The 23,561-nt window shown below is 53.2% G+C and overlaps 1 protein-coding gene across 1 annotated transcript; it reads right to left on the minus strand.

The window, feature by feature from the left end:
* Window positions 1-317: 317 nt before the first annotated feature.
* On the minus strand, window positions 318-23,242 carry TTC34 (tetratricopeptide repeat domain 34). The gene is made up of 8 exons (XM_020873983.2): window positions 22,459-23,242; window positions 15,393-16,227; window positions 13,549-13,774; window positions 12,227-12,431; window positions 11,397-11,563; window positions 6,818-7,088; window positions 5,806-6,020; window positions 318-2,970 (listed from the first exon to the last, which is right to left on the minus strand). Exons 1-8 carry the CDS (start codon window positions 23,240-23,242, stop codon window positions 2,443-2,445), a joined length of 3,231 nt encoding a protein of 1,076 aa, XP_020729642.2. The 3' UTR covers window positions 318-2,442.
* Window positions 23,243-23,561: the final 319 nt, after the last annotated feature.

Below are 23,561 nucleotides of genomic sequence, written 5' to 3' on the forward strand. Positions count from 1 at the left end.
GTACCTCTGATACAGTCCCCGGCATGGCCACAGACCTTTTCTTTCCTTAAGTATCTCTGTGGTTAACTATACAAACACATTTCCTGATTTTGAAAAACCCTTGCATTCCCATGTACGTTGCTGTCAAACGTTTTGTTGAATTCAGGTTTGTTGGCACTTCATTTAGGGTTTATGAACAGATAATTTGTAAATGAAATGGGTTTGTGGCTTTCATTTGGTTGAGATTATGGTTTCTAAAAAAAAAAAAAGAAACTTGGAAGGGAACTATATTTGGTATTTTGTAATAAACTATAATGGAAAAGGATCGAAAAAAAGAATATAGATATATACACATATACGTGTAATGGAATCTCTTTGCTGAGCCGCAGAAACTAACACCGTATTGTAAATCAATGATCCTTCAACAGAAAAAAATAACTTGGAAGCTTTTCTTCTTTTTCTTGGCTGTGAAGGAGTTTAAAGCAATTACGAGCTGACTGTTCTTTAAAGGCTGGCAGATCTCCCCGACACCATCTGGAACTGGAGCTGTTTTGGGGGAAGCTCCCTAACCACCTTCTCTTTCCCTCCATGATAACTGTCCTGTGCAATTGTCACATCTACTCTGGAGTCAGTTCAGTTAAATAATATTTTCCTAGGAACCAACACATTTTATCCAGGGCTTCAAACTTATTTGCATAGAGTTGAGAAAAGTGATGTCTTATGATTCTTTAAATTTCCCGTGTGTTGTTTTTACTTCTAAAAATTTTGTGGCTTTGTGCCTTTCCTGTCTTTCCAGATTAAGTCAGCTACTGGTTCATCTGTTTGATTTTTGAAGAACTGTATTTTGGGTTTTTGAGTTCTTTCCCTTTTCTATTCCTAATTCATTAACTTCTGCTTCCTGTTATTCATCCCTGCCTGTTAATTTCCTTTATTCACTGTCCTTTTTAAACTTCTCAAGTTTAGGATGCACTTCATTTTGATTGGCTAGTGATGCACTCAGGGCGTGAACTTTTCTCTGGGCACTGCAACACATAGGGGTTCCCCTGGACTTTTTTTTTTTTTTTAACTATTTTTCCAATATTCTGAAATTCCAGTTTTGATTTGTTTTTGGATCCAAGAGGTGTTTCACCTGCAGGGAATTTTAAAGCATCAATTTACAGCTTTATTGTCTTGAGAGTAGGTAATGCTCTCTGTGCCACATCATAAACATTTTCTTGGTAACCTTGGATTTTGAGAAAACAAGGTGCAGCCTGTGTTCTCAGGGGGACAATATGATTCATATAGAAACCACCAGATCATTCTGCTATGATGGAGGCCATCCAGGGCCTATGAGTTCTTGTCCACTTGGGCGCCATGGTGGGAGGCTGGGATATGGCCTCACATGGACCTGCAGATGTGGTAACGACCCCTGGCCCACATGGAAGTGGATGGGGAGGACTCGGGGTGGGGGTCTCTGCCAGCTCAGCAGTGAGGGGCTGGGGGTGGGAGACTGGTTGGGGGCTCTTTGAAGACCATCAGCTCCTGGGAAGCTGTGGTGAGTCAGGCATCTGCGAGCTCACTTGAGTGGCCTTGAGTGGACAGATGAGGGCAGGACGTCTTGCGGGAAGGAGAGCAAATGCACCCTCTGTTCCTTGCTTTACTCAATGGCCTGTCCAGCAGTTGTGTTCATAAACAGGAGAGAAAAACTGCACAACTCAGACCTGGCTTCTTTGAAACCAACAGCAATGGGACCATGGCTGGACTTCTCCACTTCCCCAAGGAGAGAAGGTTTTCCAAGGCAACTGTGGTGGGGGTGGGTAAGTCTAATCATGTAGGAAGCACCTTTACATCCAACAGGAGATCGGATGCCAAGTAGATGCCTGGCTGCTCTGCTCACTGTGGGCCCCTTGGGGTAGGTATCTCTGCTTGGCAGGGGAGGGAGACCATATCATCTTCCCAAGGTGCTGGCTTCCCTAGAGAACAACCTTGATGAAAGCATAGGTTTTGGGCCCAGCTTGAGAGTTTTTGCCCTTGAGGGGCTCCAGGCCCTGCAGGATGTCTGGCCAGAGGTCAGGCCAGGGTCAAGGGCTGCTCCACATCTGGAGAAGGGTTTCCTGGGCTGTCACTATCTCCCCAGGGCTATGAGGGGCCAGCCTGAACCCCACTCAACCTGCAGGTCCCAAGCGAGGGACAAGGAACAGGACTTCTCTCTAAGGCCCAAGCCCTACGTGTGGGCCAAGAGGGCCCCAGCTTTGAGGACCAGGTAGCTGTTAAGGGAAGAGGCTCTGAGCTTCCTAGGATGGTTGCTCCAGGCAGGTGGGGAGCTTTCTCCTCTGCTTGCCCAAGGCTGGCCATCTGCCAACCCACCCAAGTCTAGGAAGAGGGAGAGGGTGGGGGGAGCACCTCCTTGAGCAACCTCCCCAGGGACTGGACGAAGAATGACGATGACAGGGTGGCCCCACAGCTGGGCCCGGGGAGTGCTGGTCAGTGGAGCCGGCAGCCAGAGGATGCCTCCCTCCGGATTCTCGCCTTCAGCCTCTTCAGGCTGCTGTGCTCTGGGTCCAACAGGAGGCCGGCCTCGGCCGCCGTCCAGGCCTCGCTGTAGCGTTGCTCAACCAGGCAACACCGCGCCTGGCACAAGAGTATGTGGGTGGCTGGAGCCCGGCCTGGCCGCTCCCACAGGCTGCTCTGGGCCTGGGTGGGTGCCAGGTGGAGGGCCTGGGCGAAGGCCCCCGCAGCCCCAGCCTCATCCCCCAGACCCAGAAGCAGGCGGCCCCGGGAGCAGAAGTCCTCCACCTGTGTCTGGAGGTTGCTGTCCCTTGAGCCTTCTTGGAACACGTGGTCTAGGTCCCCAAGTGCCCGGCTAAACTCCCGTAGCTCGGCCAGGCAGGTGGCCCGACGGCGTAGGTGACAGGTGCTGCTGCCGCCCGCCAGGACAGCCAGTGAGCAGTAGCCCAGCGCCTGGCGGGGCTGTCCCAAGTTCAGGAGGGTGTCAGCTTCCTGGGCTGCAGCCTGCACAGAGGGGACAGAGGGAGGGAGGTCAGGCCATCCCCTCCAAGCCCTGCACAGCGAGCCACTGCTTGCTCCCCTGTGCAAATGCTGTCTGCTTCTTCTGGGGGGTAGTGTATGGAGGCACAGGGCAGTGACCACTCCCTTGTAATCCCTTCACCCTGCTTCTCACAGCCCTACTGCCCCAACTGTGGTCCCAGCTCCTCTTACCTGGGTGACCTTCTCTCTTCCCTCTGCTCCTCCCACTCTGATGGGGCTGCAGCCAGCCTTCCCCCTTCCCCCAAGGCTGCCCAGCCCCAGGACAGCAGCAATTGCTCCTCTGTCCAGCCTGTTCCTGGAGCCCCCTCCTGGACCCCAGATCAGAAAAGCAGGGTCTGCTCTGTGCTAGCGCTCTTCTCACTTCACTAACCAACCAGTCCAGTGGAGACAGAGTCAAGGCCAGGGAGACACTCTCCAGGCTCCCCCGGTGTGTCCAGGAAGACTGTGGTGGACTCACCCTCTGCCCCGTGGATGCAGCAGGGAAGGGCCAGAGGTCAGAGGGCGCTGTCCATCCTAGCACTCTTGCCCTGGGGACTCCTGGACTGAGGCCCTGGCCGCCCCCGTCTGGGTGGAGCAGCTCCAAGGGCCAATGCCACCCCTCTGCCCCCCAGGCTCACTTTCCTTTCCTGAGTGTGGTGGAAGCCCACTCTTCAGACCTGCCAAAATGCCTTACCTTCTCTCACCATCCACCCCGGATAAATCCGCTTGCCTCCCTTGGCTCCTCCTGCTCTCAAGAACCCACAGTGGCTCCCCAAGGCCTGATGGGGAACAAACCAGACGCTGCCTCTCCTGCTGTCCCTCCCTCTCTCATGCAGCCAGGTGATACCAACGCCCCCGGCCACCGCCTGTCCCCAGGAAAGCACAGTGCACCCAGCAGGTGAGCACGCGGTCTTGTCTTCCTGGCCGTGCCACAGAGGATCGGCGACTCTATCTCTCGGTGCAGCGCCCTCTCTACGGGGAGGTCAAGAGCATCAGCAAGAGGGTCAACCCCCCGCACAGCCCAGGGCAACTATTCCACCTCTTCTTACTTCACCTACGGGTTCTGCGAAGTAGGAGTGGAAAGTGACAAAGCGACACCAGCCGCGCAGGCGTAGTACCGCCGGAAACGGGGCGCCACTACTTCCGTCTTACTTCCGTGTTGGCCCGCGTCGCCCAGCAACGGCCCAGCGTCTCACTAATTCTCTCAGTAACGAAACCAGTCTCCAGGCGGCCCGGCTCAGCGCTCATCTCCCGGCCCAGCCCTTCCAAGAACTCAAAGACACACCTTTGCCCAGCCCTGTCTTGTGAACTCCGAGACCTCAACCTAGCTCCCTTCTCCTAGCTCACAGCCCTCCTCCCCTTCCTCTGGGCTCTGAGACTCTAGCCCAGGACCCGCCTCTGAGATCTCTGGGCTTCGCAGCCGCCCCTCTGGTTCTCGGTCCTGATAACACGCTCCTTGGTCTGCTCAGGGCTTCCTTGATATGCTCTTGGACTTCCCTTGTAGCTCAACTGGTAAAGAATCTGCCTGCAATGCGGGAGGCCTGGGTTCGATCCCTGGGTTGGGAAGATCCTCTGGAGAAGGGAAAGGCTACCCACTCTAGTATTCTGGCCTGGAGAATCAGTCCATGGGGTTGCAAAGAGTGTAAAGACATGACTGAGCGACTTTCATTATCAGTTTTGGCCTGCTCAGCCCTACAAGGGCAGCCCGCCTACATTGCTCTTGGCTCCCTTAGCTCTTTCTGTCCTTAATGCCCATCCAGCCAACTTCCATATTGACTCTTCGTTGAAACCCCTAGGTGGTTCTGTTTTCCTGATGGACCTGGAGTGACAGAGCCTGTGGAAGCATAAAGCGGTGAAATTCTTGCCCCAGGTCGTGCAGGGGTTCTTGACTGGCCTGCTGATGCTCTTGGCTTCTACCACCTACTGGTCCCTTCACAGCCCACCTGATCCCCTGCTCCCTCAAAAAAAAAAAAAAGTTAAATTCAGCCACTGCAGGGAAATCTATTCTGCTGTCTGCATTCCCCCAGTCCTCTTCCTGTACTTGCCTGGCTGCTTCTGCCTCCAGCAGGTGAAGGAAGGGGCCCTTTCCTCTGCCCCCACCCTGAACCTCTCCTCATGCCCCTTCCCCTGCACTCCACACCAGCTGCATTTTGCTCACCTGTTCCTTGAACACTTCCAGTTCTTTTCTGCCTCCAGTCTTTTGCCTTGGCCTCTGTATTGCCATGGCGATCTCACCTCCAGAGCTGCCTCGCAACCCCACTGCCCTGTCTCATGGTCTTCCTACACTTTCACCCTCTGAAGTGACCCCCCCCCCCCCACTGTGGTACCCCCCTGAGATGCGAGGGCATGGTGCTGGCAGTGGCTCCACCCAGGGCCTGATGGAATGTGCTCTTACCTTCTTGTCAAATGAGCAGCTGAAGGAAAAATCCCCTACCCAAAGAGCCCCAGCCCAACATCCCTTCAGGGTCCCTTTTGGTTCACTAAGTGTTCACCTGCTTGCTCTCTGGATGGACGTCCTTCACCTGGCCTGACCAGGGGATTGGGGCACGGTTCCAATGAGGGCCAAGTGTTCCTGCTTAGCTCAATCTGGCTCTGAGGGTGCCGTCCCCTCCCTCTCCTCAACCCCAAGTCAGCTTATATGTTTCACGCAAAGAAGACACCCTGGGGGTGTCAGGGCTTGAGCTGGCCAGACCCAGATGCCTTCTCCTGATCAGGTGCAGGGGGGCTTGCAGCACTGCCCAGGGCTCCAGACCTGGGGGTCTCACACCCCAGGTGCTGGAGAGGGGCTGGGCTGGGGACTCTGAGGGGTGCTGTGCCCACCTGGGTGAGGCTCTGCCGCTCCGAAGCCTCCAGGAGACATAGTAGGAAGCCGAGGTCCTGGGCATCGGTCTCTGCAAGGCACTGCAGGTCGTGTACAGCGGCCACCACATCCCCCTGCTTGAGCCGGAGCAGCCCACGCCGTGCGCGGGCTGCCTCTGATGGAGGGGTGGGGTGCAGGACTTTTTGCAGATGGGCACCGGCCTCCTCAAAGCTGCCTGTCAGGGATTGGAGGACAGTCACAGTGGGGCTAGGGCGGTGGTGGAAGGGGACACTAGGAAGCTCAGTAATATTTCTTGTTCAGCTCTGGCTCTGGGAGTGGCTGGTTAATGGAAGGCCTTAGTCCCAGAAGGAAGGAGCAGGGAACAGAGGGGCACAGTGACACCTTGTCGGTCACATGGATTCACCTGATGACCGAGCCCCTCATCTAGGGGGTGTCATTAAACTCTATGACCCCCAGGTGGAGCAGCAGGACTCGGAGCTCCCTCACCATGGTCACTGAAAGGACCTGCTTTCTCTCCTGAGTAGGGCTGCATGGGATCAGAGCAGCCTCCAGGGTCCCCAAAGGCCTTGGTGGGGGCACCTCATAGGCTTGGAAGTGATGATGACATGCCCGGGAAATGCAGGTTGCAGAGAGAGCTCCCCGTTCAACTTAGTGCTGACATATTCTCAGGATTTTGCAGTAAAGACCAATGTTTTGGCACATGTGGGCCTAAGACAGTCTCACCCATAACAGGGAAGTCTGTAAACATCTGAATAAATGCATGAGTTAAAGAGGAGGCCTAAGCATCTGAGCCTTTCACAAAACCCCAAATCATGGCTTCAGCTCATCTCCTGGTGGACAAAGTTGCACAGTGGACCCACATGGGAACAGGTCACGAGTCCTGGGACTCAGGGTGGGAGGTACCTTAGATGCCACTGAGTCCAGGGTCTCTTTCTCCCATTTTACACAAAAGAGTCCAGGGTGGGAGAAGTAGGGACGATGCTCATGTCCTGTGTCTGGGCAGACACATACCCATTGCAGTGAGCACATCTGCCAGGAGCATGTGCCAGAGGGGCTGCCTGGCATCAATTTCAATCAGTGCCTTCCCTGCAGCCAGGAGGTTCTGGGCATCCTTGTCACCGAGGCGGGCGCATGTGTCCGGCAGCTGACTCAGGAGGGCCCGGCAGTGGGAGGAGAGGCTCTGGGTGATGAGGGCCTGGGCCTCCGGCTTCAGAGAGCAGATCTCAAGAACTGCGGTTCTCGGGCTGAGCCTCAGAGCTGAGAGGATGTCGTCCACAGCCTCCTGCAATGGGAGGAGGTCAGGGTGGGTGGCAGAAGTCGTCCCATATTTGTTGTGTTCCTCTCAGTGCCCTAGTGTTGGGGACAGCAGAACAGGCAGATGGTCCAGTCCCTGCCCTTTCACCATGGGGTGAGGGTCAGTCAACAGGAGGGCCTGTAGGGTGAGCTGTCAAGGCAGTGTGTGGTGAAGTTACAGCAATGGTATCAGAGTTATGGACAGGGGTGATGGCCTGGAGCCCCAAAAGGGCCATGCTGATCAAGAACCCGCTATGGCACAGAGCGGGGCTTGGGCTGGCAGCAGAAGGGCCAGAGGCCAGGGGCTGAGTCTGCAGCTCAGAGGTGAGGAGGGGAAGAGGAGTCTGGAGGCCCTGATGATGCTGTGGAAGCACATGAGGTCCAGGGAGGCTGGGCCCTTTAGGAGAAACTTGACCCTGGAGAGTCATTTGCATCTGACCTCTGACCTGGCCAACAGTCAGGAGCCATGAAACCACCCTCAGGTCCATCCTCCTGTTGGTTTTCTAGTTGTCCTTTTCTTTGTACTTTGATGTCTTTCCCCCTCCTTTTCTACCTTCTTTTGGGTTAATTGAATAGGTTTATTATTTTATTTTAGTTCTTCCTTTAGCCTCTTAACTCTGCCTCTTTTTGGGAATTCCCTGACTACCCAGTGGTTAGGACTCTACATTCTGCTTCAGGGGGCACAGGTTTGATTTCTGGTCAGGGAACTAAGATCCTGCAAGCTGTGCTGCGGCCAAAACAAAAACACAACACAACAAAACAAAACAGGAAACTCTGCCTCTCTTTAACATTTTCTAGCTGTTGTCCTATAGGTTACAGTCTCTTGCTCAGCTGCTCAGTCATGTCCAACTCTTTTGACCTTATGGACTGTGTAGCCAGCCAGGCTGCTCTGTCCATGGGGTTTTCCAGGCAAGAATACTGGAGTGGCTTGCCATTTCTTCCTCCAGGGGATTTTCTCGACCCAGGGATTGAACCTGCATTTCCTGCATTTCCTGCACTGGCCACTGAGCCACCTGGGAAGCCCATAAGTACAAAATGTGTCTCTAGAAATGCCATCCCATTGTCTTCTGGCTTCCACTGTTTCTATGAAAAGTCAGTCATTGCTCATACTGCTCTTCTGTTGTTCGGTCGTCTCCGAGTCGCCCAAGTGTGGTTCTCTTTGTGTTTATCATCTTGGGATTTGTTGAGCTCTTTGTAAAGTTTTTGGGCATTATTTCTTCAAATACTTTTACAACAACAAATACATGTATTAGTATAAATACACACACATATATTTGCCCATTGTTTCGCCTCTGGGACTATAATTATACATATGCTGGACTGCTTGGTATCATCCCAGAGGTCACTGAAGCCCCCTTCATTAAGAAGAAAATCGTTTCCCCCACTCTGTTCTTCAGATTGGATAATTCCTACTGGTCCATCCTTAATTTTACTAACCTTTTTTTGGCAGTTTCCAGGCAGTTGTTAAGCGCATCTGGTAAATTTAAAATTTTAGATACACCTTTCAGCTCCAGAATTTCCACTTGATTCTTCTCTATAGTTTCTGTTTCTCTGCTATGATTTTCCATCTGTTCACTCATGAAAAATTTTCCTTGATGTTCTTCACATGTTTATAATCCCTGTTTTAACACCCTTATCTATTAATTTCAACATTTGTACCATCTCAAGTTCTGTTTCTATTGAGTACTTAGTTTTCTGATTATTGGTCACATTTCCTGGTTCTCTGGGTGTTCAGCAGTTTTTTGATTTTTGACTGGAAGTTGTGAATAGTACATTGTAGAGTCTGGACTATGTCACCATCTCATAAAGGAGGTTGTGTTTTATTCTGGTGGCTCATTTTGTTTCTGTTAAATTTGGTTTTGTTCCTTGTGAGGGCAGATCCACTTCAGTTTGAACTTAGTCCTAAAATATGACCTTGACTTGGCCTCCCACCTGGCTCAGTGGTAAAAAAAATCTGCCTGTCAAGCAGGAGACATTGATTCGATCCCTGGGTTGGGAAGGTCCCCTGAAGAAGGAAATGGCTACCCACTCCAGTGTTCTCACCTGGGAAATCCCATGGACAGAGGAGCCTGGCGGGCTACAGTTCACTGGGTCACAAGAGTCGGACATGACTGAAGTGACTAAAAACATGAACTTTACTTAGGGCATGGTCTCAGCTGAGTGCCTAAGGTATTCAGAAGAGTGTCTGCTCTGACGGGGTCAGGATTCCAACATCTCCTGCCACCTGTGAGCTCTGTGGGGCCCCTGCACGTGCAGATCAGCTCAGACAAGAACCCACATGGAATCCTATGAAGGCTTCTCCCCTCTGCATAGCCCCAGTTTCTCCATTGCCCTTTGTTGCAAATTTCAGCTACCGCACCAGCCAGGAATCCCAGCCTCTGCCTCCTCAGCTCAGCAGGCTGACTGCCCCACCTCCTGGTGAGTAACAGGAAAGGCTCCCCAGGCAGAAAGGTTATTGTGGGGCTCCCCTGGGGCTCCCCTTTTGTGGTTTCCCTTCTCTCAGGGATGGCAGGTCTTCACTGTCTGTTGTCCAGGGTCTGAAGACAGTTGCCATGTATTTTATCTAGGTATTTTGTTTTCAGAAGCCCAGTATCTATTACCTCTTCTAGTCACACACTTTTAAAGTCCAGGAACGGGGGGACAAGGTCTTAGACAGAGTCCTTAGATGGCGGGATGAAAGTACGGTCCTCTCTAATCCTCCCTAGACCATGACCTGGGTCCTAGCTGACTGGTGCTGGCCAGTGGCAAACCTATTGGCTGGTTACCTTTGCAAGAAAAAAGTCCAATTCTGTACTGGCTCATGGGAATTCCAGCTCCCACCCACAGAGCCCTCACTGACGACCGGGCACCAGGCTGAATGGGGCTTCCCAGGGGGCGCAGTTGTAAGGAATCTACCTGCCAATGCAGGAGAGGAAAGAGACCTGGATTTGACCCCTGGGTCAGGAAGGTCCCCTGGAGTAGGATATGGCAACCCACTCCAGTATTCTTGCTTGGAAAATTCCATGAACAGAGGAACCTGGCAGACTACAGTCCATAGGGTCTCAGAGAGTTGGACATGGCTGAGCACACTCGCATGCATGAGGCTGAGTATCTGACAGCCCTGAATAAGCACTTCCCTCTCAAGGCTGAGGATCTGATGACCTTGAATAAGCACCCCTCACCCCATTTTACTGATGTTGAAACAAAGCTCAGAGATGTTTCAGGATTTGCTCAGAAAATTGGAGGTGGGGGAGAAGGATTCTGGATTCTGGACCTTCGCAGGCTGACTCAGAGCTTCTCTCTTAGTGAAAGGCTGGAGGGCTTGTGGGTACTTGGCCTCAGCCCATCTCCAGGAGGAGAAAGTTCGGGGGGGGGGGGGACAAGGTGGGGTAGCCTCTGTGTAGAGATGTTTCTGAGGCACCTCTCAGAGGAGCTGCTGGCATGTCGGGAGCACCCAGGGGCGGGGTTCCAGGGGTTCGCCTCCTGGCTGAATCCTGTCTCTGTTTAGTGGGCTCGTCTCTGAGAACCCAGGTGCTTTCCCAGCACAGGAAGGGGCCTGCAGAGGGCTGGGCTCCCAACCACATGTGCGTGCCCAGGCTGGAACAGACATCAGGTGCCAGTGACCTCGGGGAAACGCGATACCCTGGCAGGCAGAAGCACCGTCTTCAGAGGCTCTCATTCCGGTGGTATCTTGGATAGATCTCTTTTCCTTGTCTTCTGTGACTCCAGTCCTTAAGGAATTCAGAAGCCTGGCAGGCTGGTTACCTCTGGGCTGTACTTTGACCCAGCGAAGCATCAGAGCAGACAGTGGTTTCAGTTTCTCACCCATGACATCACTCTTGGCTGCAAACTGCCCTTGTCCAGGGCTGTTTGGCTGTGGCTGCCTCTGAACACAGCTTCTCTGTGGAAAGTACCTACCCTGGGCCTGGCAGTGGACTGCCTCCCACCCCCGCCCCTGCATGCCAACCACCCGAAACCACAGGTCCTGTATAGACAGCTTAGGGTGGCACCCAAGAGGCAGCCAAGGTCTCTTTACTCCAAGGTGGGGTCCCCCCAGTAACCCTGAGACTTTGCATATCTATCCACATTGATGGAAGCTGGGAGCACAGCGACTCTTCAGATGAGAGCGAAAGGCTACCTGAAACCAGGGATGTGACGGTGAGGCTCTGTGAGCCCCAGAGCGGGCAGGGTTTTGATGCAGTGTCACACTCGATGCCTGGCCCTGTGTCCTCTCTCCTGGGGGGCTGAGAAGGAGGGCAGTGCCTCTCCTGAGCACCACCACCCGCCCTGTCCCAAGTGGGGAGTGTGGGGCCGGTACCTTCTGCTCATCCAAGGCCAGGTGCAGGAGTGCCCGGCCGCACAGTGCCTGTGCGTTCCCCGGCTCAGCCCTCAGCACGGAGGTGAAGTCAAACATGGCTGTCTTCTTCTGACCCAGGAAGCCGTAACAGTGGGCTCGGACGAGCAGGGACTCAGTGGCCCGATTTCCTGAAGGAAGGGGGCGTGGCGTCAGGCTGTGACCTCTTCAGGGCACAGCCAGGTTCAGCATGTCTGCCCTCACTCAGTAGTTTCTGCACCCACCTTGGTACCCAATGGGTTGGGGGAAGGGGTGCACCAGCTCTGGGGTCGCCTCAGGAGCTCACAGGCTGCTGGCCACCAAGACACACTGGGGAGCAGTCTGGATTGGCCTGGGGGCCCTGGCTGTGGAACACAGCCTGGCTCCGGGAGCCCAACTCGGATGTGTCTGGGAGAGTTGGTGGACAATCAGAGGGGGCTTCCTAGAGGAGGGGGCACTGCAGCTGCATTTGAGGTGAGATGAGGGGAGGTACGAGGTGGGGAAGGATCCGAGCAGCTGGTCATGGAATGGCTGCAGGCATGAAAGTGCCAGCCTGGTCCCCCTACCCTCAGGGCCTGGATGTGTGGTATGGAGCCCAGGATACAGGGGAGGGTCCCAGTTCAGGCCCCAGCTGGCTGGGCCCTCTCCTAGGCTTTAGCATGAAGGTGACCAGGGGTCAGGAAACACCTGTGAACCAAGCATGTGCTCAGACCGCTGGTGCCTGACAACACCCCTTCTCCACATGGCACAGGCTCCTCTTATCCCCAGGTACCTGGCAGAATGGGGGTGGGAGGAGGGGGGCGGGAGGCTCTTACCCGAGGCAAAGATGGCCAGAGAGAGGTAGGCGATGGCCTCCCTGGTGTGGGCCTCGCCCTCGGCCCCTCCTGGTCGTGCCCGCAGGATGGCCAGAGCCCTTGCATGGCAGTGGACCCAGAGCAGCTGCCGGTCCTCGTGACAGAAGACGGCCAGGGTGGACTGGAGGCAGGCTGTGTCCCCGGACTGGACCACCTTCTTCACCAGCTGCAAGGGAAGGGGTGTCACCATTGGGCCCTCTCTGAGGCCGGGCCAGACAGCTCCACCCCCATCCTCCGCGCAGGGGTGTGGCTCAGAGATGCGGCTTGCAAAGGCGTGGCTCGTGGGGGCGTGGCCCTCGGGGGAGGGACTTCGGGCTGGGGTGGCGGCGGTGATGGTGGTGATGGTCTTAACCTCCTAGAGCCGCGCCTCCTCCTCCATTACCCGCAGGCAGAAATCTGGCCTTACGGACCTGCCCACGGCAGGTCTGAGAAGTTCAGGGAAAGTGGGCTTTCAAATTAATAAAGTGACAGAGGCCCGGGGAGTCCTTCAGAAGGCACCAGGAGGGACCATGGGACTTGTCCCTGCTCTGGGCAGAGTGAGTGGGGAGGGGGCGGGACATAACTTCACAGCTACCCACCCGATACTGCCCCTGCCCGCTGCACATGTGTGGATGCCGGTCCCAGAGCAGGACAGGCAGGACCCAGAGCATCCTTCCCTCCCACCTTTACGGCCCAACTCAGGGCGACCAGAGCCCAAAAGAGGCCAGAGCAGAAGAAGCAGGCTGACAGGTTCCGCAGCTCTGCCCCAAAGCCTGACATTTCTTTCCTGGGAACATGATCTTCTGCCCTCACAGGAGCTGAGGGAGGCGAAGTCACACTGCCCCTGGGAGCCGAGTGGTCTCCAAGCGAGGAGAGCAGGGCTGGAGAGTCTGGGGGCGCCTCCAGCCTGGGACAGGGTCATCAGCAAGCCTAGTTTACTTGGGAGGTTTGGGACTAAGCTCCGCTGAGGCTCAGCTCATGGCTTTTTCTTCATAACAACAAAAGCAGATACAGAGCACTATTGCACGATGGAGGTCGACTGGGCCCTGGGGTACCTGCTGCAGCTAATTCTCATGAGAACCTGAAAGGCCAGGGTACAGTTGAGGAGACTGAGGGTCAGAGAGGTGAGGACTTGCTGGAGGTGGCGGAACTGGGGCTGAGACAAGCTGTGCCTGGGCCAAGCTGGGGCTGGGACAAGTCTGGGTGCAGGGTGTTGAACGAGCGGCCAGTTGGGGCCTGGTGCCCTCCACAGCACTGTGTCCTGTGTCGAGCTGCCCTGCTGTGGCCTGCTGGGGCCCTCTCACCTGGTTGGCATCGTAGGAGAATCCCCTCCGGAGCTGCAGCAGGGCCAGCCGCGTCAGCACAGGGGCCGCCTGAGGCCTCCGGGAGAGGGCTGCCAGCAGGGCCTTGTGGGTGTCGTCCAGGCGGCCCAGGCGGTATAGAGCGTCAGCTGCCAGGAGGTGAGAAGCCTCATCCTCCGTGTCCAGTTCCATCAGGAGTGTGGCCAGCTGGTGCACGCCGTGCGCATCCCTGTGGAAAGAGCAGCTGGGGGAGAGCTGACCCTTCCCTACACCCCTTCCATCTGCCCAGGAGGTGGGCTGCAGGCAAATCCTACTTCCTGCACCTTGTCCAGGCAGCTCCCTTCCTGCTGCATCTCAGAGACCAGGTTTCTACAGGAGGGTGCCGGCTCATGCTGGCCGCAGAGCCTGGAGCTGCCCTTTCTGACCCTCTCCCGCCCTATGGGGCAGGCATTTCACAGATGAGGAAGTGAGGCTGTATGCTGACCCCCAGCCCACTCTGCCCTAGTTTTCTTTTCTGAAAAAGCAGGTAACAGTGTTGGCCTTGCAGGGCTCAGGTGTGTGGTCTGCAGAGCTAGATAACGCACAGGCTGCACTCTGAATGACCCTGGGGCCCTCTTGGGAATGAGCATGAACTTCTACTGGGACACAGTTGGAGCCTGGAATTGACGGTTCCCAAGAGAACAGGTATAAAGGGCCCCAAGTCTCCTACAAGAAAATTCCTCCTCACCAGCAAATCAAAGCGATGCAAATGAAGGAACTGGGGCCGAGGAAGCCAGTGTGTGTGTGTGTGTGTGTGTGTGTGTGTGTGTGAATGTGTGTGTATGTGTGTGTGTGTGTGTGTGTGTGGTGTGTGTGTATCTGTGTATGTGTGTGTGTATGTGTATGTGTGTGTATCTGTGTATGTGCGTGTGTGGTGTGTGTGTATCTGTGTATGTGTGTGTGCGTGTGTGGTGTGTGTGTGTATCTGTGTATGTGTGTGTGTGTATGTGTGTGTGGTGTGTGTGTGTGTGTGTGTGTGTGTGTGTGTGGGGTGTGTGTGTGTGTGTGTGTGTGTGTGTGGTGTAGGGATGAGGATGCTGACATCAAACACACCAGGGCTCCCCCGCTCAGTGTTAGTTTTGCTAAAACACCTTCTCACCACCTCCCAGCAACCACAGAAATGCCAATCAAAACATCTGCAGTTTCACCCACGGGGCTGCCGAAGAAATTTGCAGAAGGAGCATCAGGGCTGGAGCATGTGGCCTGATGGGCAGGTGGGCAGCTCCAGGGTCAAGGGCCTCACAGGGAGCTGTGCCCTCTGACCCCAGAGCTCAGGTTCTGTCGAATCTTTAGGGCAGAATAGTCCAAGAGTGGATGTTACCTCTTAGCATTATAGCTAAGAGCAGAGGAGCTGGGAATGCCCGAAGCCCTGATGGGATGTTCACAGGATGAGCTACCAGGCTGTCTGAGAAAGGTAAGTAGCAGCAGCAGAAATGTTCATGATTCAGTGAGTAAAAACGTGGGTTGTATTTGCATAGTGAGCACAAATTCAGTTTTGTGAATTCTATTTTATATGTACAAAGAGAAACAAGGGAATGCAAACTGGGATGATGGGTAAGTTCTGTTTTTTCATTTCCATTTTTGAGTTTCTAATTTTCTAAGTGCATAATGTATCTGCTGTTTTGGACCAAGGGTCCAAGATCTGGGCTCCAGGACTACACCCCCAACCAGGGCCTTAGGGAAACCATCTAGCAGCTCCCTGCCTCAGTTTACTCATCTATAAAGTAGTACGGCACACACCCCGACTACCTTGGAGCAGACCAGAATGAAGCAGCAGCCCCAGATGGGTGCGCGGGGCTAGTGTTTACCCTTCCTGCACAGCGGGGCTGTCTGTCTCCGCGGCCTTAGTCCGGCGGCCCCGCCAGCTCTTGGGTCCTGGCTCTGGCCTCCGCTGCAGCATCTTGCGGCCCTCCTCGCGCAGCACGGTCAGCAACAGCCCCCGTTGGTTCCAGGGCACGTAGGTCTTGGTGACAAGCAGAGTTTCCTCGGGGCCTAGGCGGCAGGCGGTAACGTAGTCCAGTGCACCCAGGAAGGCGCTGCCCGCCAGCACTCGCAGCAGCCCGCGGCCGCACAGGGCGCGCACGCAGCCACTCAAGTGAGGCGGTCCCAGCTCCACTACCGCCTGGAAGTCCTCCTGGGCGCTCCCTGAGTCGCCAGAGTGTAGCGCGCAGAAGCCGCGCAGCGCCATCAGGGGCGCGCGGTCCCCGGCACGGTCCCCGATGCGCGAGGGCCGGAGCAAGCGCTCACACAGCGCTCGTGCGCCCGCCGCGTCGCCTGCCAGCAGCAGGCACTCGGCCAGTCGGGCGCCCAGTGCGGGGCGCGCCCCGGGCGGGGCGACTCGACACAGGACCCGGAGCGCTCGGGTCACTGGGACCAGCAGCTCACGGCCAGAGTCCTCGCGGAGCTCGGGGCGACTCCGCACGGCCTCCTGGAAGTGGGAGAAGCCCACGTCCGCAGCCTCCTGCACTTGGGCGTGCAAGCGCTCACGGTCCCCGGCGGAGAGCACAGCCTCGAACTGCCTCCGAGCCCCCGAGGGGCTCTCCCGGAAGGCCCGGTGCAGGTCCCGAAGCAGGTCTTGGGCCCCGCTGTCTAGGAAAAATGTCGCTGCTGCTCGGGTGACCAACAGGGTGGCCAGACGTTCACCTGGGGAGAGAACAGAGGCGTTGGTTCTGTCTGTTGGGCCATGTCCTCTAGGGGAACCACCTGTAGACTCCAACCCTCCAGTGGAGGACCCTCTGAAGCATCTCATGCCAAGCCCCTGGAGTCTCAGTGGCCAAGGACAGGGCATGAAGAGGATGAGGGCTGGAAGGAGGCCGAGAGCCCCTCAGAGGGTTTCTGGCCTCTAGAACACAGGCTCAATAGTTGAGCCACCAGGGAAACCCTGGGTCAATTTCTGTTGACTTCTTTATCTCCTGACTGTGGCTCACCTTTTATTTTTGTTTCTTTGCATGTTTAGTGATTTTAAAAATTGTACACTAGACATCTGGTTGATTTTTTGTAGAGACTCTGGGTTCAGTTATGTTTCTTTGAAGAGATCTGAATTTTGTTTTAGCAGGCAATGAGTGTTCATTGGAAGGACCGATGTTGAAGCTGACACTCCAATACTTTGGCTACCTGATGCGAAGATCTGACTCATTTGAAAAGACCCTGATGCTGGGAAAGATTGAAGACAGGAGGAGAAGGGGACGACAGAGGATAAGATGTTTGGATGGCATCACCGAATCAATGGGAGATGAATCTGAGTAGATTCTGGGAGTTGGTGATGGACACGGAGGCCTGGCATGCTGTGGTCCATGGGGTCTCGAAGAGTCAGACACGGCTGAGCGACTGACCTGAACTGAACTGAAACTGGCTAGGATCAAACTCCAAATTCTGTCTTCTCAAGTGGGAAGCAGCTGAAAATCCCATTTAGTTCTTGTAGCTTCCAGCTGTTACTTTTTCAGGCCACCCAGTCTCTCTTGTCGGAGAAGGCAATGGCACCCCACTCCAGTACTCTTGCCTGGAAAATCCCATGGACAAAGGAGCCTGGTAGGCTGCAGTCCATGGGGTCGCTAAGAGTTGGACATGACTGAACGACTTCACTTTCACTTTTCACTTTCATGCGCAGGAGAAGGAAATGGCAACCCACTCCAGTGTTCTTGCCTGGAGAATCCCAGGGACAGGGGAGCCTGGTGGGCTGCCATCTATGGGGTCGCACAGTCGGACACGACTGAAGTGACTTAGCAGCAGCAGCAGTTTCTCTTGTGTGTGCAGGTCAGCCAAGGGTTTAAGTGGATTTTATATACAGATTTAATCTCCTTGCAAGGAGACCAAACCAGTCATTCTTAAAGGAAATCAACCCTGAATATTCATTGGAAGGACTGATGCTGAAGCTGAGACTCCAATACTTTGGTCACCTGATGCAAAGAACTGACTCACTGGAAAAGACCCTGATGCTGGGAAAGATTGAAGGCAAGAGGAGAAGGGGACAACAGAGGACGAGGTGGTTTGATGGCATTACTGACTGGATGGACATGTGTTTGAGCAGGCTCTGGGAGTTGGTGATGGACAGGGAAGCCTGGTGTGCTGTAGTTCTTGGGGTCATGACTTAGTGACTGAACAATGAAGAATAGCAATACATGGATTTGGGGTCTTATCTCTTTTTCTCTCTGAATGTGGCTCTATCCTTTATAGGATTTCCCCTCTAACTTTGCAACTACTTTTCTCATCCCTAGTTTCTGTCATGTGACATCTCAAATGAGTAAAATGGCAACTTTCTGTCCTACGTGGATTGAGGAGTCAAAAAACTGCAAAACTAAAAATCTCATCTTGAGTAGTCTTCATCTTTTAGGGTCAGTCTCTGGTTTCTGCCTGCATTTGGTCACTGTTCAACTGCCAAATATTTACATTTTATATTTTGCCCCAATTTTATAATTATCCGTGGGACACACAGTTTAGTCTAGCTAGTTCAACATTATTGAAATCCAGAATCTTTTATTGTTAGATTAAAACATTTTGACAGTCTGGTGGTGAGGGGATATAACATGCTATAATGTTACCACTGTTGTTTTAATTTTCATTTTCCTGATTGCTGGTGAGGCTCATTTATTTAAAAATACTTTCCTGCCAATCTGGTGGGTAGAGAAAGTGGTATCTCATTGTTTTAATTTGCATTTGTATCATTACTATGATGTTGAATATTTTCCACATGTTTATTAGCCATCTGTGTTTTCTCTTTTGGGAAATGCATTTGCCAGTTCTTGTACTGGATTTTTTTCTCCCTTATGGATATGTAGGAATTCTTTAAATACTCTGGGTACTCATCTTTTACCCACTGAATATTTTGGAAATATTTTCTTTCTGTTGTGGATTGTCCTCTCATTTTCTACAATTGTGGGCAAAATAGAAGTTTAAAAATTTCAATTCAATCAAATGTATCAAGTTTTTCTTTATTGTTTCCATTACTTTTGCATCTTAAGAAGCCTAGATGGACACAGAACCTTAAGATATTCTCTCATATTTTCTTTTAGAAAATGTAAAGCTTAGCTGTTAACATAGTTCACCTGGAATTTACTTTTTTTGCATGGTTTGAGGTAGAGAATCAGTACTATGTACTGTATCATGGTCCTCTTTTTCCCCCTGTAGCTTTGCAATGCTTACTCTCATATATTAAGTTCCAGATAATTAGAGGTCTGTTTCTGGCCTCTCTGATTTATTAGTCCATCTATTCCTCAAGTCAATATCTTTATGTATTGATTAGTATAGCTTTGTATTAACTGGTAGAGACAACCGTATACCACTGTCTTCTTTTACATCTTCTCCCCTCTCCACTCTCCTTCTCTTTCAGCTCTTACTCCCTCTTCTTTGTCTTGTGTATTATTGGTCCTTTGCTCTTCTACTATCATATCAAATATTTCTATCAGTAGACATTGGCTATCTCTCTGCTTACAGAGGTGTTATTTATTCTATTTTAATAAAATTCTACAGAGTTCTCCATAAAGTCATATGGCTCATTGAAATAAATTATTTTCTTTTGCTACAGTAAAAGGTGTACTTTAAAACCCTTAAGCTCCTATTCATTGTTGGTGTCTGTGAACATAAATACTTTTTGTATCTCTTGTTAAATTCTACTCCTATATCTGATACATTTTTGTTGTTTCTGTTGGGTTTCTACATAGCTAATCATATTGTCTGAAATAATGGTTGCTTTATATCTTCCTTTCTAGTCTTATTATTTCCCCTTATTGCATTGGCTAGCATCTCTAAAGCAGTGATGTATAAATGGGGGTGTGGGCAGCCACCACATTCTTGGTTCTAAAATATCACCATTAAGTATGATATTTTGGCAGGTTTTGATAGATTTTATCTTTTCCAATTAAGTAAGTTTTCTTCTATTCCTGGTTGTTTAAATTTTGGAGATGTTAAATATTATAAAATACTGTCCCTTAATTTATTCTCTAATTTTTCTTCCATTAATTAATGTTATAAATTACATTATTATAGAAACATAAGCCTATAAGTCCTATATTATTTAAGTCAGTTTTGGTTAAAGGATGCATCAAAAACCAATGCTTTGACTCAGTATACAGTTATATCAGCTACTGTTGCTGTGTAACAAAGTGCCACAAAACCTAATGACTTAAAGCAACAACTGTTTTCTATTTGCACTACTATTCCCTGTATCTCCACCTACTAAGAAGGACTGAGCATATTCTCAAATATGGAAGACTTTGTTTAATGTTTCCAGGGACTTTGGATAAGTAGCCTTGAGATTAGAATGCATTTGTTATAGTAATCTGCATTTGTAAAAAGTCTGTTATAGCAAAATGTATTCATTCACATAGTAAGCCATGCTTGTGTGGTTGTGATAAGGTGGCTCCCAGTGACACAAGTGATTTTGGCCTAATTAAGGTAGTGATTTGCAGGGAAGGTTCTCCTATCCATGGCAGAGCCCAGGCAGGACAGACAGCTTCCTGCAGTCTCTAGGGGCTGGGGAGCAGAGTTTTTCTAGAACATGTTCCTCGAGGCTGCAGCCCATTGGAGGTTCTGGATTTCTGCAGGGGCTCTGTTTTTTTTGTGTTCAGTTGCTTCAGTCGTGACTGATTCTTTGCAACCCAGTAGACTGTAGCCTGCCAGGCTCCTTGTCCATGGGATACTCCAGGCAAGAATACTGGAATGGGTTGCCATTTCCTTCTTCAGGGGGTCTTCCCAACTCAGGGATTGAATCTAGACCTCTGCATTGCAGGCAGATTCTTTACTGATTGAGCCACCAGGGAACCCCAATACATCCAGGTTGTCACTGGTTCTCCTGATCAACTGGCTATAAATCAGAGGTTCCTCTGAACCCCTCTTTGTTTAGTTGCTCACTCCTGTTCAACTCTTTGTGATTTCACAGACTGCAGCCCGCCAGGCTCCTCTGTCCATGGAATTCTCCAGGCAAGAATACTGGAGTGGGTTGCGGTGTGCTCCTCCAGGGGATCTTCCTAACCCGGGGACAGAACCTGAATCTTCTATGTTGCAGAAGAGGCAATGCCTCAGGTGCCCACTGAGGCACCTGCAGGGGTCTACTGGCCATTAAAGTGAAAGACCTGCCCCTCACCCCGGGAGCTGCTGAATGATCCCAGCTCACAGGTCACTGTGTGTTTGTGCTTTGGGCACCAAGGGCCTCCTACTCAGGATTCTGCTGTGACTTTGTTGAGCATTTTTAGGTCATTGAAAGTAGGAGGACTGCAGGGTGTCTGCTCTGGCATATTCCTAGAAAGAAACCTGCTCAGTTTTCAGTTCTGTCTGGTTCCCGTCTCACCTTGGCATCACCAGGAGCCTCGCAGGCACACTGGACAGACATGCCCCGCCCCCTCTGCGTGGATTTGACAGAGGTAGCTCTTTATCTCATAAACGCAGGTGTCATCACTCTGCAGGCTCCCGAGTTCCCTCCTCCTTCTTGTCCTCCTGTTCCTTTTGCTGGGTCCTCTTTTGTGGGGAGCAGTGTAGTGGGCAGTTAGGAGCACATGAGGGCCAAATTCCAGCCTCTGTGAACACTCCGTGTGCCCTTGGCGGCCCCATCCGGGGAGTAGATACGCCTGCACCCAGCTTCCAGCGGTGCTGTGTGGTGCCATCTGAAAATGCTTTTCATGCCTGAACGATGCGTCCACCCACTGAAAGTCAGCTCCTGGCCCCTGCCTCTAGGTGTCCAGCTGTCCCACTCTATCCTGGGGGCTCTCCTGATCTGGACCATGACCAATCTCTTCCTTCTGTGGATGATCCCCAAAAACCTTGAGACCATGCCCCTGGGATCTCAAGGCTCATGTGTCTAGCTGCCTAACAACACATCCAATTCATGGGCTCCACGAACATTTTGGAAGAACTTAGTGGGTGATTGGAGAGCACTTAGCGGTGATACCATTTTCAGGGTTTGATACACAGTTTCACTGAATCTGCCCAGTAACCTTCAGAAGTGGGTGTGACCCCCACCCCCACAAGTGCACAGGGAGGCTAGCGGGTGACAGGGGGTTGGGAGTGGGGTGGCAGGCTGGTATGTGGCTCCCGGGTGCTCCCAACCACGGCCCCACTACTTCCGCCCCCACCAGAGGGAGAACCCAGAAAAGGGCAGGAGCAGCATCTCAAACTGGGGGTGTCTCCAGCCCTTGAGGCCCCCTTTACTGTCTGCTCCTCTCTGTCCTCTGCCATCCAGCTGCTGAAGGTGAACTCTTAAAGTCATTCTCGATCCATCCCTTTGCCCCCCTCCTCCCCTCCCTCACTACATCTGGCCAGTCTTATCATTTCTGTCTCAGTGTTAACTCAGACCTGGACTGCATCCAGCCTCTGGCAGTTTCTCTTCTCAGTCTGGCCCCCAGGGCACGTTCTGTACACAGCAGACAGAGACTTGAAAAATGCAACTCAGAGCACCTCACTCCAGTTTAAAACCTCCCTGACTTCTTGCTTCTCTGAGGAGAAAATCGAAAGTCCTCAGCCAGAGGGCTTAGCTGCGGCTACTGCCTTTAGAGCCTTCTGTTGCCCTCTGCCCCCACCCACAGCCCCCTGCCAGCCATGCTGGATCCATTCAGTGGCATGGACACCCCAAGTTCTTTCTCACTTTCTGTTTCTGCTGCCAATCCTTCAGTCTCAGCTCAAATGACGCCTCCTCCAAGAAGCCTTCCCTGATCAGCGGGCTAAAACAGCACCTTGCATAGTCGCACAGTGCTTTCTCAAAGTACAAATTTTGTCTTCTTTTCTTGGTGCTCTGTAAGGTCAGGGGTCTGTCCGTTTTGTCACTGTGGTGTCCCCAACGCCAGCACAACCCCCACCCCCACCATGAGTAGGACTTAACCATGCAGTGAAGCGACAGCAGGAGCAACTTTCGACCTGGTCCTTGGTGGGTATGGAGGGCGTGCCTACCTTGGGGTCTGCAACCCGTTGGGGCAGCCTCCAGGGCCCGGCTGCAGGCTGCCCAGCAGTCCTCATACCTGCCATGCTGGAGCAGGGCTTCAGGCGACAGGGTGATGCTCCAGGTGCCCCCAGGGTCCAGGGCTGCAAGGAGTCCCTGGCAGTTGGTCACCTGTTGGCTGGCACCATCCCCAGCCTCCTGATGCTCTGAGATGTAGTCCTGGAGGGCTCTGACCAGAGCAGGGAGGTAGGGCTGCTGATGCATGTGAATGAAGGCCACAGTCCGGTCAGCACTCTCCACGAAGGCCTGGAGGTAGTCGGCCACCCCAGTGTGCCCCTGTGTTCCGGACAGGACCCAGGCCAGGGCGCGGGTCAGCCGCAACTCCAGGCTCTGCTGGGAGTGAGCGTCCAGCAGGACCCCGCAGCGCCGCACCACTTCCCCGTGGTGCCCATGTGCCAGCAGGCTGGCCAGGGAGTGCAGGGCCGCAACAGGGTGGTCGGGGCAGAGGGTGGCCAGGAAGGCGCAGGCCAGGGTCCCTGTCAGGGAGACCACCGCCATGCCATCCCAGTGGATGGTCGGGATCTGGCTGTCACCTCGGCACCAGGCCTCTAGGGTGGCCACCACAGATGACCCCTGGGTCTCGGGCAGGGCAGCTCGGATGCTCCGCAGGGCCGAGGGAGCGTGGCAGCTGAAGGCAGCCAGATAGAAGGCGGTGGCTAGCGGGGTCTCCCCCAGGGCCAGGTGCTGGTCACCCTCTCGGCAGAGGCAGGCCACGAGCTTCTGGGCCGACATCATGCCCGTACCTCCGATGGGCCCATGTCCATCCTCATAGCACCTGGAGAGGGAGTATGATTAGCGCGTATGTGGCCCACCTGGCCTACGGGCTCCCCAGTCCTGCTTCAGGGCTGCCCCCTGCCCCTCCCCACTGAGACCTCAGAGTCAGCATGGAGACCCCGAATGAAGACAGGGTGAATTCAGCCACCAAGGGGTATCTGGGGTGCCTGCCCCGCAGGCGTCTCCACTGGGCTGGGGCACATCTCCCAGGCCAGGCCCCCAGTGGCTGTTTGCCTCCAGGCCTCAGCTTCCTCCTCTGCAGAGGGGGGCCATGACCGCA

Source organism: Odocoileus virginianus, chromosome 11 (genome assembly GCF_023699985.2).
Source record: "Odocoileus virginianus isolate 20LAN1187 ecotype Illinois chromosome 11, Ovbor_1.2, whole genome shotgun sequence".
In the NCBI taxonomy this organism is placed as follows: domain Eukaryota; kingdom Metazoa; phylum Chordata; class Mammalia; order Artiodactyla; family Cervidae; genus Odocoileus; species Odocoileus virginianus.